Raw genomic sequence first — 20,451 nt, 5'->3', positions numbered from 1 at the left:
TTTTTTTAATGAAATCATATATGCATATATTATGATAATATGATTTATCGGGTATTATTTTTACTTTATTAGTTAGGCCACCCCTTTAAAATTTTTCTGGTTACAGATTCAAAGGAAAATTTAAGAGCGACATTATCCATGTGAGTATATTCATATAGGGAGAGAAAAAAAGAGTACGAGAATTGTTAAAATAATAGGGTCCAAGGCCACAAGGTGAGATAAGAGATTATACGTGATACTTTCTCCGTTCTATTAATATTGCAAGAAGGATGAAATTACACATCCCTAAGCATGTTTTATATGATAAATATCTATCATTGTAAAAGAATAAAAATTAAAAAAAGTTGATATTGTGAAAGTATTTTATGAAACAAATCCAACAAGATCTCACATGACTATATTTTACTTAACATATAAATCGTTTTATATGGTCAAACAAGAGTGATGAATAGTGAGATGAATAGTGCAAATATAAATAGAACGAAGGAAGTAATTGTTAACTACTCCGTAAATACTAGTAAAAGATTTCCATTGAGTAGTAATCTATCTATACTATATATTAAAAGGCGTTCCTAAAAACGTTGATGTGCCACGTAATTCCTTTTTTTGGTTGCGCCACGTCATCTTCCCAACATCTCGTGATGCACCAACATTACTCCATATAAAAACGTAAGAATAGGGAGGATCAGACCCTTAGGCCCGGTTCTTTTTAGCTTTTGGGCAAAGCAGAGAAGAGAAGAGTAGATTTCAGTAGAGGAGAGTAGATTTCAGCAGAGCAGAGCAAATTATTACTACTATTACCACCTCTACCACTACTACTACTACCACTACCGCCACCACTACCACCACCACCACCGCTACTACTTCTACTACTACTATCTCATTATTATTATTATAACTATTAAATAATATTATTAAATATTAATTATTATTATTATTATTATAATAATTATAATTATAATTATTAAATATTAATTATTATTTTTATAATTATTATAAAAAATTATTAATAATTATTTTTATTATTAATAATTTAGTATTATCTTTAAATATTAGTTATTATCTTTAAATATTAATTTTTATCATGAAAAATAAATTATTAATCAATAATTAATATTATTAATAATAAGTATTATTATTACTATTATTATTATTATTAAATATTTATAATTATTATTATAGTTCAATATTAATTATTATTATAATTATTAAATATTAATTTTTAATAAAAATATTATTATTATTAAATACTAATTATTTATTATTATTACTATTAAATATTAATTTTTAATAATACTATTGTTATAAAATATTAAATATTTATTATTATTATTAAATATTAATTTTTAATATTATTACTAATATTAAATATTAATTATTTATTATTATAAATTATTAATTATTATTATTATAATTCAATATTAATTATTATTATTAAATATTAATTATTATTATTATTATTATAATTCAATATTAAGTATTATTTTTAAATAGAGCAGAGTAGAACAAAGTATGGCAGAGTAGAGCAGAGCAGAGTTGCTCTAAAACGGGGCCTTAACCTCTTATAAGAAAGCTAATAATTTCACCATGTAAGCCAATTATCAACTATGTAATTAATATGTAAAAAAAATTATTTAAGTGTAAACTACAAGGTTCAATTTAAAAATATATACTAAAAAAATTACTCAATTTTGGTCTGACCATGACAATTACATTTTTGAAAAACCATTTTAAAAAATTTATTGATTACACGTCTACAATAGCAGTAACCCAGAGCAACGCCCGGGCTACTAACTAGTAAAATTTTAAATAAAAGTATAACTCTGAAATAATGAATATGAAAAGTGGGTGAAAATCAAAATGGCCTGGTCAAGACAAATACTATCGATAAAGATGACATTATTGTGAGAAGGGTAAGAAAGATGCATATACAAGAATTTTTTTAGGAAAAATATACTTTAAGAATACCAACTATGGACGATTTACTTTTAATAATCCCAACTAAGGTTTATTATCTAATAGTCCTAACTATACTAAGTGTTTGCTTTCAATAGTCCCAACCGATCAACACCAAGTCAACGACCTGTTATAACATGTTACCATGAACGTGTCAACACGTGAATGATCCAAAATTTTAAAAAAATTTTAAAAAATACCCTTGATGTATTGTTGCCCACCTTAACCTCCACCACTCCAACTCCTAACATACACCGCATCACAGCCACCATCACCTACAACAACTGCTGCTACACACCAAACCACCACCATCACCACCAACTGCATCGTCATCACCCCTACAACCGAAATTAGTTGGTCGGGCCACTTCAAATTCCACCGCATCATCACAACAACAACTATGAAGCGGCGCATCATCATAACAACAACTGTGAAGCGGCTGCCGCAATTCTAGCCACCATCTTCACCAGTAGAATTCGACGAAAACATCTCATCAATAGCAAAGATCAACGAGACCCTTCTTTCTCGACCTTTCTTCGTTTTGCCTCCTCCGTCTCCCAAACACCCCCATTTGACGCGCGACTAGAGTTTCGAGGACTAAGAAACCCTTGACAGGGTTTGACGTGCGGCCTGAGTTTAGGGGATTGAGAATGTCGAATGGCAAGTTTCAGGTGTGGGAAGGGATGCTAGGCTGTTTTTTTTGGGGGGGGGGGGGGAGGGAGGTGGGAGGTCGTCGGCCGCCTGTTTTCGGTGGGCTAGGGGTTGGCTTAAGGTTTCACGCGCGGTGGGGGAGGGGGGTGGCTGACAATGGTTTTTTTTTTTTCCTAATAATTTTTATAATTTTTAAAATATTTTACCCTTTCAGCAGCTCACCGGTCATTGGGATTATTGGAGGTAAACAGACCCCATAGTTGGGATTATTAGATAATAAGCCTTACTTGGAATTATTAAAAGTAAATCACTCATTAGAGTGGTCAAGACAAATACTATCGATAAAGATGACATTATTGCGAGAAGGGTAAGAAAGATGCATATACAAAGTTTTTGATTTTTTTTTTTTTTTTTTTTTTTTTTTTTATATTGGTGTTTAGAAAGCAAGGACAAATGATGAAATCGATCTCAAGATCTCTTGACAACGGGAGGAGAGCTCTTATCGCATGAAGCCATGAACTATCCCTCATTCTCCCAAAGTCTTTAATATGGATGTTCATATCTTTTAAACTAGTTAATTATATATTTTTTTTCCTTCCCAAACTAAATATTTTCTGTACGAGTACAAAAAATGAGACATCTTACACATTGAAACCTTTTGATCTCATTTGGCTTAAAAAAATCAATACTAGTATATAGTACTTCATATTTTTAATAGTTTGTAAAATTGTAATGGACCCTTAAAATGTATGGCAGCAAGTAATTTAATCTCCCTTGTTACACATGCTTTATATTTAAGAAATAAAAATCTTTCTAATAAAAAAATGATTCTCCATTTAATGCATCACTTAAAAAATATAAAACAAAAATATAGTTTATTTTAAGTACTTGATGGTACAGAAGAACAAAAAAAACTAAGAACCATTTTCTTCGGAGTCAAACCTTTTTTATAAGGCCAGGGTACTTTTAACAAACATGAACAATAATAACTCCTAAATCTTAGTGGTTTATTTCTGATACTCCTAACTTGAATCAAATAATACTCACATAAAAATTAATTAAAACCCTTATTTGACAATAACATAGGCCTAAATCTTGGTCCCTGTAAAGAAGGATTGGCAACAAAATAAATCTCAAATAATTTCAAGGAAAAACAAATTGCGAAAAATAATATTTTGTTAATGCAAGTGGTACAACCGTTGTACGTATCATTAGAACACTTGAGAATGAAGTAAATTAGTAAAGCCACACAATAAGCGCGATTTTAAACTTACATGATTTTCTGTTATTAAATAGGTAAATATTACAACTAACTAATACATATTTCACCACACATTTTCTCAAATAGAAATTTTCTTCCCTAAACTAATTTTAAGCCTAAACTATAGTGAGAAAACTGTATTAGTCTCTCCACTTGGGTCTTACAATCCGTACACTTTCACTATCCTTTGACAATAAAAATATATAAGTTGTTTCTTTTTATTATTATTGTTATTATCTCAAACTAGATTTTCCCTAGTTAATTTTTATTTTTATTTTTTTAATCTCGATCTCATTTTTTTTTTTCAATCTACATTTACATTTTGAAATACATAAGATTTCTGGGATATTGATTGAATTTGGCTAGCTTTTGGGTTTGTTAGACATTTATTTGTCTTTCGTTTTTGTACAGAAGACTCTTATTTTAGGGTTGAAAGGTGCCATTTTTGTGATCGTCGTTTGGGAATTCTTCCATAACATCGTGTCTAATAATTAAGTTGAGATCGAGGTTAACATTGAGAAAAGTTGCTATACAAAGCTAAAGATTTGTCTATTATTGTTTTTCCTCACTCTACTTCGAGTGAGGTGATCGTTTGAATTCATCTATTCAAGGAGCGAGTGCTGAAAGTAAGTTGTTCAATAACAAGTTACAATGGAAACGGAGAGACTAATAAGAGCAAAACCCGAGGGTAAGATCACAAGACCTCTATTTCCAAGAATTCATATAGATGATATCAAAAGAATAGGGCCGAGGGCACCTCCTAGAAACAAAATGGCTCTTTACGAACAACTATCGATTCCTTCTCAAAGGTTTAGCAATACACCAGCATTGACATTACCTTCTCCGCCTGTTCATAGTCGGATGCTAACGAATATGTTGTCAAGCCAAGTGAGTTCTTCATTTAAATTTAACATTTATGTGTCTTGGCTTTTTATAATATTATATCATGTTCTAGTTGTACATAGTTAAATTTGCATGTCAAATAATTTACATAGTTATACATTATATTTAATTTTGCATGAATGGTAGGTTTATTTGTCATTAAGCATGTATAAACCTAGAACAATTTGTATGTATCAGTGATATGGATGTATGTAAGTAAAAATATATGATTCCTAGTTGTAAGAATATATGTATTATATTATTATGAAATTTCATCGAACTAAGCTATCTATCTAATATAATGATGTAACACATCATTTTTATATGATGGATTACAGGTTGGTGGCAAGAGAGAATTGTTTTTTGTTGGCAAAAAATCTCATGCCCCAAATCATTCAAATGGAAAGCACAATTCACGTTATTATGAAGAAATTTCAGGTAATACGAATGGAAATACCCGTAAGAGATCAATAAATGAAGAATGTCAATTGTTGAAAGTACCAATTAGCTTTCTTGAGCCAAAGAACCCTTTAAAATCTAAATATCCTTATGTACATACTGTTGAGTCCGATTGTAGATTACCTTCCATTGCCCATCCACGATTGAGTTTGAATTCTAATAAAAATCAATCTGGTTCAAAAGACAAACATTTGGTCAATTCATGTTGTTCCTTGGAGCTACAAACGACTAGTGCAAAGAAGGTAAATATGTATTCAATTGAATACGATTCAAAGGTGGTTGAGGAAAGACACAAAAACAATAAGACACTACTTAGTTTCCCTCAAGGTAATGATGAGCATGATGGAAAATTAGGTAATCAAAATTTTCAAATCAGGGATAATACATTACCAAAAATTTCTCTAACGCCCTTGATCAAAGAAGAAAAAAATGAGTCATCAGATCATAAATCTACAAGTGAGTTAGATCAAATTGAGATCAACGGAGATCGAGAAAATGTGAGTATGATATCCAATGAAGTAGATAAAGTATGTATGGGTGTAACTATTGAAGAGCCAAGAATCACAATAGCTAACAATACTTCAATATTAAGAAGTGAATCATGTAATGAATCTCACATTACAGATGTTCATCGTCAAACTCTTAGTGTTAGAGAAGGTAATCAAAGCGAAGAAAAGCAAAACAGGAATTGTATGGTCGATTTTGAACGTGGAGATGATTCACAAACTTCAGTAAAGGAATGTGCATCGCGTGGAGTCATATCCCCAGATCTTGTTGTACAGATGATAGGTCAGACTCATTTTTGGAAAGCAAGGAAAGAGATTATTGAGTAAGTTTACATTCCTTTCATTTTAATAAATATTGCATATTTTGAATTTAGTTTTGATAAATTTGGTGGGCTTTTAGAAGTATTTGTGATCAAAATAATTTGTTGGATAATGGTTATAATTTAAAAGAACAAGAGAGCTTTCTAACACAAATAGAAAATTGACCTTTATTATTAAAAATATTGTTTTTCGCTTCATACAAACACAATGCATGTATTTATAGTGGAATATGTCGATTTTTTGCTCTAACAAATCATACTGGTAACTTGTTCTAGATTTTTCTCTATTCTAGATTTTTTTATAAACAATCTTTCCATACACTATTAATACTACTAGATTGTTCTATTTTATTTTGAATAATCTAGATTATCATATTTCAACAATCCTATCACCATGAGTATTGGACTTAAGGATGCAATATAGGGTTTAAAGGTGGCATGTTGAATATCAAGCACTTATAAATCAAATTACTACAAGTCTTGTAATAATTAACTAGAAATTAGATAGTACAATATGCCAATAAGACAAACTTCTCAAAAATATCTTGAAATAAATAGTTGATCTTAGATCAATCAGAATTTGTGTGGATTGGAGAAATAAAATACGTCTAGCAAAATATTAAGGAATTTATTAAGATGAAGTAATTCTAAAATATGGTATATATTGAAGGGAGGTATTTGTACAATTTGTTTAAAATGGCGCTGATATAATGTTAATTGTTTTTTGTTTTGTTTTGTAGTCAACAAAGAGTTTTCTCCGAGCAATTGTTCGAATTGCATAGGATTGTAAAGGTAACCTAGCTCATAGTGATTGTATATTTTATATTCAATTCTTATGTTATTTCATGAAGAAGATTATTATGTCATATATAATCCATCTTATAATTCAATAGGTGCAAAAGATGTTGGCTAATTGCATAAATTTGCAAAAGAAAGAGCCCTTATCATTGGGTAATTCACTTGTTGAACCTACTATGAAGAAATTGTTACCCAAATCCATCCAAGAGGCACCATCATGGCACGAAAAATCGAGATATGAAGCATCGAAGATCAAAGATGTTGTTGACAATGCAATCGAAGATCTACCCCTTCCTCCCCTAAGCTCCGATATAACAAGCTTGGCTACAAATTTTGGTAAACACACAAATACTAATTTGTCAATGTGGTGTCTTCCACCGCCACGAAACCAATGGTTACTTCCAATGATATCTCCTTCAGAAGGACTCGCGTACAAACACTACCTGAATCCTCCTCCTCCTCCAGGAGGTTTCTTTCCAGCTCTTTCCAACGGTTTTAGGCCTACAAACCCTACTACCACCTTAGGGAACGAGGAATTTATGAACTCGCAAATTGGAGTTCACGGTGTCACTCCTAGTTCTATGGATCCCTCATACTTTGCACCATATGGTATGTCTATTATTAGCCCATTCGCGTGCACACCAACATTTAAGCAAATGAGCTTCTACGATGTACACTCAAGCACATGTACAAGTAATGGTACTAGAAATGTGGGTGAAGTGAATGAGAATGAAAAGCTCGAAAATATAGAAATTAGTCCTTATAAGAAGATTAAAACTTCTAATGGTGCACTTCCTTTATTTCCAACTACACCTTCAACAGTAGATATTGGACAGCCTATAAAGAATTGTATTAATGAGCACAAGACCAAGGTGATTAAGGTTATACCGCGTAATAATCCTAAATTAGCAAGTGAATCAGTTGCTAATATAATCAAATTAATACAAGAAGAACGTAAAGCAATGGTGTGATTAGCTAATTATACTGAGGAGACACGAAAGAAAGAAAAAAAAAATACTTAATTATACTGAGGAAAATATACTGAAAAATATTGAGAGATTTTTGTTAGTTAGTTACAGCAAAAATTATTCATTCTTTGGCAAGTGTAAAAAAATACAATTGATTTTCTTAAGATGAAAGGTGAGCTTGATACAAAGGTTAGGAGCTCACGAATAAGAAAATTAGAGTTCAAGATTTTATTTGTGAATTTATTGATGTACTATTTCTCAAAATTTGATTATTGATTATCTTTAATATCATTGTAATAAGTTGTTGGATTTTTGGTTTTTAATTATTTGAAAGAATTGTAGTTGGACTATATTATGTGCGGTTTATGTATTTATTTTTTGATAGAAAACATACCTTATGTCATTTTTTTTTTGAAAAGTCAAATTAATTCATTGATTAGACTATTAGAGTCATCAATCTCTACAATATAAATCAAGACTAGCAAATAAAATAGAAATTGGATCAAATAAGCATCTAATTAGGTGGCAAAACTGCATGATCATTATATTAGATCTCATATTGACGAATATATACCTTCTTTCACATACATCACTGTTTTATACTACTTTCCATGAAGGTGGTATTTTATCGACTATTGTTTTTTTTTTTTTTTTTTTTTTTTTTTTTTTTTTTTTTATCAAATAACAATATTTCGTGCAATAGATTGTAGAATAAACTTTCTTCATTCATGACATTGCACAAATTCTCATTAAAAAACAATTTTTCCTGCAGAATTATTATAATACAAACAGGGGCGGATCTTCATTGAGGCGGGTCGGGGCCCGGCCCCCCTTAATTTTTCTAAGTTATTGGTTAAAAGTAATATAATGTTTATTAATTACAATTAAAAAGTTATGGCATGGTGGTTAAGTATTGTTATTTTTTAACAAAAGGTTGGAGGATCAAACCTTGCCCCCCCAAACTTTTTGGCCCAAGATCTGCCACTGAATACATACATAGCCTAAAACAACTCTCACAAAGAGATAAATTAATCTTGATATACGAGTAGATATAACTAACCTAAAAATTGGTAGAAAAATTCTCTAATATAGAGAGAGAAAGGATAGATATTATGAGCATAAAATAAAATTAGAAGGAAAACAAGAGATCTACTAGCTTACCATCAACCAAAAGGTTGGTGGTATCTCTAGCCCTAGAACGACACAAAAATATAGGCCGGGAAATATTGAATTTTAACACCACAAAAGGTCAGAAAATGAATTTTAACACTGCCTAAAAAAAAAAAACTTTTATTTTAACACCACAAAGTTTAAAAATTAAAATTGGCTTTTATCACCACTTAATTGATTCACGGATTGAAGCCGTTAGGTGGGGTCATAGTGCCACGTGTGGTCATGCTATTGGTTAAAAAAAAAATTAAAAACCCTAAAACTAACTCAGCCACGTCCCTCCACCATCATCGACACCCTTTTCCCACCCAAAAACACTGTTCCACCACCAGCGCACGCTTTCCCCATCCCGCGACTGTTGGAACCCACCCCGACCTCTTCCTTTTCCTCAAACGTAAGCCATCCACCACCTGTTTTCCCATCGAAAATAGCCGCCGCTCTCCAAAAAACAATCACCGACGAAATTGGACACTAACGATTGCTATCGACCGGTTTAGGGGCTGAGTGGTCGATTTCGACCCTTAACTAGTCGATTTCAATCATTAATGGCTGATTTCGTCGCTGTTTTTGGGACATGGGAGCCGTTTTAAATTGGTGAGCAGTTTGCCGACGCTGGGGAAAGGATGCGTCTAGTGGTCAGAGTTGGGGAGGGAGTGCGCTGTTAGGGGCGGGAGCGGCGGCTGCGCGTTTTGGATGGGAAGGGGTGTCGGTGATGGTGGTGGTGGGGTGGCTGGATTAGTTTTAGGTTTTTTTTATTAAGCTAATAACATGTCGACACGTGACAACGTGAATCGCACTTAACGGATTTTTGGACGGAATCGGTTCAGTGGTGGTAAAATCCAATTTCTTATATTTTTTATGGTGCTAAATTTTTATTTATTTATTTATTTTTGTTAAAAATTTCAAAATTAGACGAATAGAGAGAATAGAGAAAAAGGATGGAGGTGGCATTTTATGTATGTATACCTCATGTCATTTCATGTAAATTACGATTAATATGTTTATTTTATGCATTTGTTTAGCATGGTTGGGACTAAATATTGTACTACGTAGGTATGTTTTTTATTTTGTTGTTTTTGGAATTTTTTTAAGTATGTTTTTGATATGTAGTATAAGTAATGTATAACATTTACTAATAATATAAGTTTATAATCTTTCATATCCATTTGGCTACTCATTTTATTTTAAAAAAAAGAAAAAGACCTTTTGTCAACTTTATACTATGATATCCAAATAATATTTGGTACACGTTTACTCTTGTATTACTACAAGAAATAAGCTATTTTGCGACAGCCAAAATTTGTCGCAAAAAATATCAAAAACTGTCGCAAAAAATAGTTGCGACAATCAACTTTATTATCATAAACCGTTTGTCGCAATCAGAATTGTCGTAAAATTTTATTTTTGCGACAGTTTGACTGTTGTAAAGAATTATTACGATGGTTTTACTAATTTCAACGACAATTTTTTATTTTGTCGCTGTAATTATTTTACGACAGTTTAAAACTGTCGTAAGTTACGACAAACCACAATATTGTCATAATAGATGGTTTTACCAATGGCTGGTCGTCGCAAAAAAATAAAAATAAAATAAAGCCCTTCCCCTTCCCCACCCTTACCCAGGTCTCCATGCCCCTTACCCGTACCCTAACAACAATCTTCGCACCATCATTAACTCCCCATTCCCACCACCGACAACAACCGACAACTCTCCCTTCCCACCACCACCTTACACAAAGAAACATTTAGATCTGATCTAAAATTAAACCCCAACAATTAAAACTCAAATAGAATAAACCCAACATATAATAAGCAAAGATCAATGAAAATATAAAATAAAAATAAAAAACATCAAACAAGGTATACAAATATGCATGAAATAATAAAAAAATTCACAAAAAAAAAATTACCAAAACTATACAAAATTCGAACAGACAAGCCACAAAAAGTCAAAAGAAAATAAACGAAATATAACAAACTAGGTTATTCCCGTGCGATGCACGGTTAGAATTATCTTTTTTATTTTTTGGACTAATGAAATTGTGAAACGTGGCATTTAAGAAAAAAAAATTTTAAAAATATACTTTTTAATCAGGTCACCAGTCATTTGACCGATAAAAGAAAATATCCTCTAAAGTTGGGATTATTAGAAAATAATCGATAGTTGGGATTAATGAAAGTAAATGGCTCAAAGTTGGGATTAATAATAACAACTTTTCCTTTATAATATGTTGTATACGGTACAAGAAGATTAGAATTAGATTTAAAAATAATTTACTTTTAAGGAAAGTTAAAAAAAAATGGAAACCATGATCAAACATTTAACTAATTAGGCGAAACTATAGATTACGAGGAAAACTTGGTTAATTGAATTTTGTATAAACACTTATGCATTGAAGTTAAAAGTGTAGATTAAAAATAAAAATAAAAATAGTTATTAATAATTGATGACATCATACATAGAATTGGAGGGAAATAAAATTTTTACTGTGAGAATGACACGTAGGATAATTTAAGTGTTAATGATGTCAACAATGTTTTGTTTTAGTGTTAGTTAATAGCTTTAAACGAAAATAAACGAAATATAACAAATTCAAGCGAAAATAAACGAAAATCAACACGAAAATAAGCAAAAATAAAAAAAATCAAACGAAAATAATGAAACAAAAAAGGCAATACAAGCACAAAATAATGAATTTAGACCAAAATAATGTCAAAATATAAACAAAACCACAATAACAAAAATGAAAATTAACAAAAAATAAACATACCTTCGAAAATTTCCTCCTTTTTGGGTGTTGATTGTCAAATTCGACCATAAAAACTCCAGATTTGGACTTTTTATGGTCGAATTTGATAAAAAAAACCATCAACGTCATGAAATTGAATCTCAAATACACGAATTTCAATTTGCTTAGCCTTCTTTGCCATTTTTTTAAGGAAAATTTGTCAAAAATAACACCACCTTTGGGCGGTCTTCCAATAATAGCACCCCCTTTTGATTATTCCAGAATAACACCACATTTCATATGTATTTGTCAAAAATGAAACAAAACCGGTTAGTAACTTTTTTTACTGGTTACCTATGAACCTGGAAGAGAGATTTAACAAATTCTCCTTTTTTTTTAACACAAGAAAGAAGGAGAACGAGAAAGAGAGGGAAGAAGGAGGATGAGATACAAAGAGGAGACCGAATAAGATAGGCGGAGAAGAGGGGAGAATATTTAAGAAAGAGAGGAGAGCGAACCTGGAAGAAAAGATAGGAGAGAGATCCCAGAAGAAAAGAGAGGAGAAAGAAACTGAAAGAGGAGAAATGAAACGATTGAAATATTAGGGTTTGGTGTGGGCTTGTTGGGTATTTAAATACTCATAATTTTTTTTAAAAAAAAAACAACAACTCTAAGACAGCCATAAATTGTTGCAGATTACGATGGTTTTCAAAACGGTAGTAGTTTGCGACTGTTTATAACTATCATAAATTTTAATTTTTTAATAATTATTTTTACTGGCTATTGCGACCGTTTTATTGGCCAAAAACCATCGTAAACGAATGAAAAATATAAAAATCGTCGTAATATTACCACAGCTACTAAATCTGTCGTACGTAAAATTCAAAAATTAGAATAGTTTTCCTAGCTGTCATAGAAAACTTGTTATTATTTGCTCGGATTTTAGTAGTGTATGTGGCTAGCCACACGGTGTGACCTCATTAGTTATAAGAGTAATTTTCTTTTATATGTATGAGTTACCTTATTTTTTATAAGAGTAACTCCATGTTGTTCATAAAAGTAACCCTAATTCATTATACAAGTAAAATCAAGTAATTTAGAAATAAGTAACCCCATTTTTTTAATTCGAGTAACCCCTATTCTTTTGTTTTAAAAAATAATTCACTTATTTAAGAGAGTAACCCTTTTTCCTCATCTAAGTAACCAACATATACGTTAAGGTAACCACATTTACTCATCACCAGACTTCTATTACTCAATTAATTTCCTTATATGTGAATATGTGAAGTGGGCACACATGTGACTAGCCACATATAAGAATGTGTGAATCCAATGTCTTCCCCTCTCTCTCTCTCTCTTTTTTTTCAAAATTATCTTTTTGGCCACACTATACTTTTTACCGATTTGTATCCAAGTTATAAGGTATCTATCAAATCTTTTCTTCAAGAAAATGAAAGCAAACAATATAAGTGCTTTATTTGGATATAGATCCTTTTCATATTTAAAAGAAATTGTCTAGTATCATCTTTGATTTTTTTTTTTTTTTTTTTTTTTTTTTGGAAGCAATATCCTTTGTGATATGATTTTTTTATTAATATTGAATTGAGCCTAACTTAACCACATGCAAATGACCAATTTGTCCACCTAGTATAAAATCCACGATTTACATCTTTATAAATTCCTACAACATAATTAATAAAGAGCAAATTTCCTCTATAAAAACTAATTCTTCATTTCTAACCTATTACTCAAAACCATTTTTCCTTTATCTTATCTTTATCAAGGCTTAAATTTTTTTGTTTTTTTTGCTTTGTTTGAAATGGCTCAGGGAAGCGGTAGTGCAAGACTAGGTTTGTCGCTTGGCATATTATTGTACCTTCTTGCTGCCAAGCCTATCCTTGCCGCTGAATACAAAGTAGGTGACGCAGCTGGATGGACTTTTAATGTCCAAAATTGGCCTAATGGAAAAACTTTCAAAGAAGAGGATCTTCTAAGTTAGTTTAATTTCCTTCTCTCTTTAAGTTATTCTATTTATGAGTTTCTTTTAATTGTGATTTGATAGTCAAATCTGCGATTTGAAAATTACATCGCAAATTTTAATCAAATTATATATTGTAAAAATCTCATACTGTAACAGTATGAGATTTTTACAATTTTTTTTTTTGGTGAAAAGATTTTTACAATATATTTACTCTTAATTTATTTATTTATTTATTTTTTTACAACATACTCTCAATTTCTTTGTTTTGTAAATTTTAATTGAACGTGACACCTTAGCCGGTTAGCCCCGTATAAATCCATAAAATTGATTTGAATCCAATAAATATCTGAATCGGCAACTAATTATTCATCAAATTATATAAATAAATGATTAATAATTTTCTCGTGTCTGTTTAAAGTTCTAATAATTTTTTTCTACAAGTAATATATATCTCTCAAATTATATGTGTTTAGAAGTGTAAAAACAAAAATCGCTAATATAGAATATAAATTTATCATTTTTTTTTTTTTTGACAAAGCTAATGTTATTCTGCAGTATTTAATTACTTCAATGGACGTCACAATGTGGCAAACGTAACTAAGGAAGGATACGATAGTTGCAAAGCACCAAGCGGATCAAAAGTGTACCAAAGTGGGCATGACGAAATCCGATTGGACTATGGTCAAAGTTACTTCATCTGTACTTCTCCTGGTCATTGTGAGAAAGGCATGAAGATTGCTATTAATGTATCTGATTCTAGTTAATTATAATTACTTCTTATGTTTGAAGTTAATAATAAGAATAGTTGTTATTACATGATTCAACTATTTTAATTAGCTTGTAATTAATTCAAGGATCATAATAGTTATTATTCGATATTCTTGTGATAAATTTGTCTTTAATGTATCATCAGCTAGCTTTGGATAACACAACCACCATCGAATTTTAGTCAACTCGATCTAATCTAATAGGGTAAGAAGGTTGTAGTTAGTGGGCCCCAAATAACATCACACTTCAATTCACTGGGAAGGTTTGATGTTTTAAGAAATCGTAGGAGTAGGTGGTAAAATTCAAAAAAAAAAAAAAAAAAAAAAAAAAAAATTATAGGTGGTAATTGTAAAAAAAAAACCCTTATTTTTAAACGAAAGGGAGATGATGGTAAAAGCCAAATCGAAAAAGTTAAAAATATTTTACCATCATATATAAGGGATGTGAACTGAAATTTTACCATAAATAAAATATTTTACCATCATATAAAAGGGATGTGAACTGATATTTTACCATAAATAAAACATTATAATAATTCATTTTAAAATTTTTACATTACCAATATTATTTACATAAAAACAAAAGAAATTAACGGTATGAATTTAATTAAGTTACTTTACATTTGTCACTTACACTTGTTTGACCATTGCTGCCTTTCAATGCATATATACTTCAGTACTTGTAAAAAATTATAACAGTTGAATATAATAAAGTATTTAATGCGACCAATTAACCAGACTGTACATGACTATATTATGTCTTATATACTACTCCCTTCGTCCCTAAATTACATTCCTCTTTCTCTATATTATGTGAGGAATAATATGTCACAACCCTTTTATCTTTTAAAAATATAATAATGATAAGTATCAAGGTATTTACAAGATAAACCATAGGGTAATTACAAAAAACTAAGCAACAATTATTAACATTCATAATTTTTTTTTGACAAAACCATGTACACACATAAAGAACATGACATTTAAAAATTTAGAGCGATTTCACTGTTATCATACTAATAAAGTCGTAACATTACAATTGTAAGTCATAATGTCTTACCTTACATGAATTAAAACACAAAAGCAGAATACCTAATTATCATCTTTTTCAGAAGTTATGACCAGAATCATAATTTCCCATGCACATATCATCATCTTCACCAGCGGCCCCATTTTTATTGGTCTAGAGTTGGTGTCCGCATCTTCATCTAATTACGATAATCAACAAATTGAGGACAATTAGTTTTTTTTAAATATTACTACCATTACTTTTTAGATGCAACAAAGTGGTATTTTTTATAAGACTTTAAAAATTCTTTTGTTGTAACTAAAAGGAGATAGTATTATTTGTATGGTATGTGAAAAAAAATAAAAATTTGAAACAACATTTAAGAAAGAGAAATTTGTGAAAAGGACCTTTTAAGAGAGGACTTTGTGAAAAATGACCTTTAAAGACAAAAGTTGTGAGAAAGGACATTATAAGTTGTGTGAAATTGTGACGAGGGACATTAGTTGGTTTTCCGAATAATCAACGACTAATTCTAGCATTGACTTTCACGCGCCTAGCATATGATATTGAAAAAAGACCTTCAATCACTATTTTTCCAATGTTTCCCCTCATATGCCTAGCATGGGATTGTTTGAAATTGAAGAAAATATGGGGAAAAAAGTACAAAAGGGTCTCTTTTGTAAGTGTCATGTGCTAGGAACATGATAGTCAATGTTTGGAGTCACATGTTGACTAGCCGGAAAAACAACCACAATTCTTATTCACAACCTCATACAACTTATAAGGTCATTTCTCATAAATTTTGCCTTAAAAGGTCCTTATTCACAAAGTCAACCTCTTAAAAGGATCTTCCTAACAATTTTTCCCAAAATAATAGATACTAGATGTAAGCCCGTGCGATGCACAGTTCTAGTAAATCATTCTATCTAATTTAAAATTTTGTATATTTATGAAGATCATTCATTAGATATATGGATAAATTTTTTTAATATCATAAGATAATTTTTTAATTTAACACTAAAGTTATCTTTTGTTGTTTTATTTATTTTACGTGACGCTTGAATTTAAAATTCCAAACCTTATTCACTAATTTTGCTCATGTGACAATTTAAATTTTTAATTCAAAAAAAATGACAAATCTCGTTTTTTTATTGATCAAAATGAGTTTTTTGCCTATGCGTTTATTTAATGTACTCGTTCTGTTTAAAATGTTAGTCCCATTTATAATCATTTAATTATTAAAAATTATGGGAAATCAGTCATATGAGATTTAGTTTTATTCGTCTTGGGAGAGATTAAAGATACCTAGTATTTGCCATTAAAAATTTGCATTCATATATGTAAAAAAGATATTACTTAGTTTTTTTTTTTTTTTAATTTAAATTTTAATTTTTCTCTATTCGTAAAATCAAACTTTTACAATATTTTTTATTGGAGAAATTAAAGATATTTGCAATTAGAAATTTGCATCCATATATGTAAAAAAGATAATTATTAATTAGTTTTTTTTTTTTTTTTTTTTTTTTTAGAAAAGATAATTATTGGCTTTTAAAAGTGATTTAATTTTTAATTATTCTCTACCTATGTGTCAAAATTCTTAAATCCTATTCGTCACTTTTGCTTAGGTGTCGAGTAAATTTTTTAATTCTAAAATAAATTATTAATCTAATTTTTCATTGGTCGAAATAATAACTTTTCTTATGTGGCACGCCAAATACTCCCGAAAAATGCCTACTTTACTTATATATATTAGATTATCCCACATAACACATGATCATTACATATAGTGCTATACAAAACAGAGTAGTGTGAATCTTGATAATAATTGAATATAGTTAATACCTTAATTACCAATGATAAAACTATGAAGGACCTAATAAAAACATCATGACAACACAAAATTGGCAATATACAACAACATATAGGGTCATTACCTACCGAAAACAGTGATGCAGTTCTTCACTGCAACAATACAATTGATATGTGTAAAATTGAAAATACTACCTCCGTTACACGTTATGCGCAACGATTTGACATAAAGCAGAGAAGAAAAATGTCTAATCGTTGCACATAACCTGTAACGGAGGTAGTAAATATAAATTAAATTCAAGAAATACCTGGAACACGATGAAGAGAGTCTATTCGAGACTTTGCTATCCCTCGGACCTCCCTCATAACTTCATCAGTGAAGAGTGTAGGATGCAAGCGCTTAAGCATTTCTTGCACAACCAAGCTCTCCAGCATGTCAGCTTCTAAAGATGACGGGTCACGGCTTCCTTGACCATCTTTTGGAGTTTTCGCTTTATCCTTTGCTTTCGTGTACTTTAGTCTTTCCTCCTCGACATCCTTAAGTGTTTCCAAACCGTGTCCCGGGGGAAATAAAGGCTCATTGAAACGAATACTTTTAATGAATGACTGAACTTCTGGAATTTTCCAAAAGTTATTGCCTTCTTCGCTGTCTTTTAGATCTTTCTCAATTTCCCTACTTTCCTACACAAAAGGGCAAGGACAATCATCCGTTTTAGTTTTTCGATCATGTATAATTTTAAAATACAATTAAATGATTAGAGGGATACATACTAACAAATTCTAGGGAGAAATTCCCTGTTTCTCAATTCTCATTATCGTGAATAAATAAACAACTTTTTTTTTTTTTTTAATTATTATGGTATATTTATGGGCTCCATAATTGAATAAAGTGTTGGTTTATTTACGAAAATACCATGTGAGAAACAAACAGAGAAATTGGGGCATCTCAAATTCGTGTAGAACATAAACCGAAGATGGATGCAATTGATTATCATAAAACAATTAAAAAAAACAATAAAGAATTCGAATTAATATAATTATATATGAATTTGGTAAAAGAAAGCAAGCAATGTTTACTTACATCTGCACTATTAACCATGGTTTGGACTTTGGAGTTCAAGAGTAGCAATAGTGAAAACTGAAGACAAAAAAATTATTCGGGAAAAAAAACTGCAAAGGTGAAGGAGAACGAAGGATGTTGCAGGAACTAAATACGGAATACTATGACTTTTTTTTAGGGAAATATACGGAATATGATTTATTTATTTATTTTTTTTTGAAAATAAATACAGAATGTGATTTAAATAAAAATAATCTAATTAAAATTGATATTTTAGATTTTTTCTTTTTTTTTTTTTAAAAAAAAAATGATATTTTAGAAGATTTCTAAAAATTTGAATAAAAGATACGGTGCCTCAAAAAAAAAAAGAGTACGGAAAGAAAATTTTTAAAAAAATATTGAGATCAAGATTTTTGCTAGTAAAGCATGTAAAGGATAATCAAATCAATTCTTAGCTAATGAATCAATTATCACAAAGTTTCATAGCCACAATATAATTTATTTATTTTTTTTTAATTTTCTTCTCTCTCTTCTCTATCTCCCCTTTTAATTTCTTCTTCTCCGGTTAGCCACCCATATCACCCCTTCATCAAGCTATCTCTTCTTTCTCTCTCCTCCTTTCTCCAAAAAAGGATAACATACTTGCAAAATAAACCACCTGCAATTACAAAGGAAATACGCATGTCCTCCACCAACCCGTCGTCGTACCCTGTGAGCTCCTCACACTCCGTCACCGGAAAACAACGTAAAGGTTTTTAAGGCCAAATTCGACCCTAAAAACTCTAGATCTAGAGGTTTCATGGTCGAATTTGGCCTTTTTAGCCATATTTGAAGTGAAATTCAAAGCCATTGTTAATTTTAAAGGTTGTTCGATTTGATTTTTTTTTTTTTAACGATTTGGTTGTGGGTTCGGTTGGACCTATGTTTGTTTGTGGCTTTGGTGTATGGTGGTGGTGGTGGCGGTGGCATGGCGTATTGGGGGTGGGGCTAGTGGCGTTTTGTGGTGGTGGTGGGTCAAGGGTTCATTACTAGGTCAGGGCCGGGGTTACTTAAGGGCTTAATAGATGGGTAGGTTAGGGGTTACTTAAGGGGTTATTAGATAGGTTACTTAAGTGGGGTTACTTGAAAGGGTTACCAGGGGTTACTTGGGATAAAGGTTATTTAAGTGAGCGGGTTACTTAGGAGGTTAATTAAGTGAGGTTACTTGAGGGGTTACTGGAGGGGTTACTTAAGTGGGGTTACTCTTAAGGGGTTAATAAGTCGGAGGGGTTACTAGAGGGGTTACTTGAGGGATTAAATTACTTGGTCCGGTCATGGGTTACTAAGTCGGAGGAGTTACTAGATGGGTTACTTGGTTCGGTCAGGGGTTACTAGGTCTGATCAGGGGATACTAGGTCCGGGGTTATTTGGTCCGGTCAGGGGTTACTAGGTCCGGTCAGGGGTTACTTGGTTGGAGGGGTTACGTGGTTGGAAGGGTTACTAGGTTGGTGGGGTTACTTTGTCATTTGCTGATTTGGCACTCCGTCGCATGGTGCGACACTGATCAATTATTAAAACACGAAGGGAGTAATTATTGTTATCCCTTGATTTGATCAAAGATATTTGTAACGAACTCTTAGCTAATGTGATAGGCGTGTCGCGTACCTAACAAAAATAAACCTAACTAGACCACTACTATGTAGTCGGGCAAGCAAGGGTCGGATCCCAAGAGACTATGGTTCAACTAATTAAATAGACTCAAGTAAATACTAAGCAAGTAACCAAATCAAATAATTGAGAATTAATAACTAAATATCAAGAGCGACGATTAAACTAAAAAAAAAATGATAATCAAATACTAAAAACATCCAAGATCGAGCATTACCACGAATACAATTAATGCAATAATAGTTCTACCCCTAACATATAATTCAATTGATTAAAGAGGAAAAGTAATCCCTAAATAATACCAATGGTCTCTCCCGAGTTATCAATGACTTCTGTTTTGGGTGTTTTTGTCCCTTGGGAGAGTTACTTCACGAAGTCTGATCCGGCTGAGCTGTACCTGCAAAATAACGGAGACTCCGGGTGGTTGGAGCTCCGCCTCCGACGGTCAAGTTAGTAACTTGAAACGGAATAAAGAGAA

At 31.1% G+C, this 20,451-nt stretch overlaps 1 protein-coding gene across 1 annotated transcript; it reads left to right on the top strand.

Moving 5' to 3' along the window:
- The first annotated feature begins 4,519 nt into the window (after nucleotides 1-4,519).
- On the top strand, nucleotides 4,520-14,445 carry LOC145557829 (ELF3-like protein 2). Its single transcript, XM_081619012.1, has 6 exons — nucleotides 4,520-4,756; nucleotides 5,089-6,038; nucleotides 6,776-6,827; nucleotides 6,929-7,798; nucleotides 13,529-13,694; nucleotides 14,237-14,445. The coding sequence occupies exons 1-6, from the start codon at nucleotides 4,520-4,522 to the stop codon at nucleotides 14,443-14,445; spliced, it is 2,484 nt and encodes an 827-aa protein (XP_081475138.1).
- The last annotated feature ends 6,006 nt before the right edge of the window (nucleotides 14,446-20,451 follow it).

This window comes from Chenopodium album, chromosome 9 (assembly GCF_948465745.1).
Source record: "Chenopodium album chromosome 9, dcCheAlbu1.1, whole genome shotgun sequence".
NCBI lineage: Eukaryota > Viridiplantae > Streptophyta > Magnoliopsida > Caryophyllales > Amaranthaceae > Chenopodium > Chenopodium album.
This window is presented reverse-complemented; position numbering and strand designations above follow the sequence as displayed.

Bases quoted from the DNA above. Each gene is read 5' to 3' on its own strand.
- LOC145557829 (XM_081619012.1), top strand. From the start codon at position 4,520: ATGGAAACGGAGAGACTAATAAGAGCAAAACCCGAGGGTAAGATCACA. The intron at 6,039-6,775 runs GTAAGTTTACAT...TTTGTTTTGTAG, and splicing joins GCAAGGAAAGAGATTATTGA to TCAACAAAGAGTTTTCTCCG. The intron at 7,799-13,528 runs GTGTGATTAGCT...GAAATGGCTCAG, and splicing joins AAGAAGAACGTAAAGCAATG to GGAAGCGGTAGTGCAAGACT.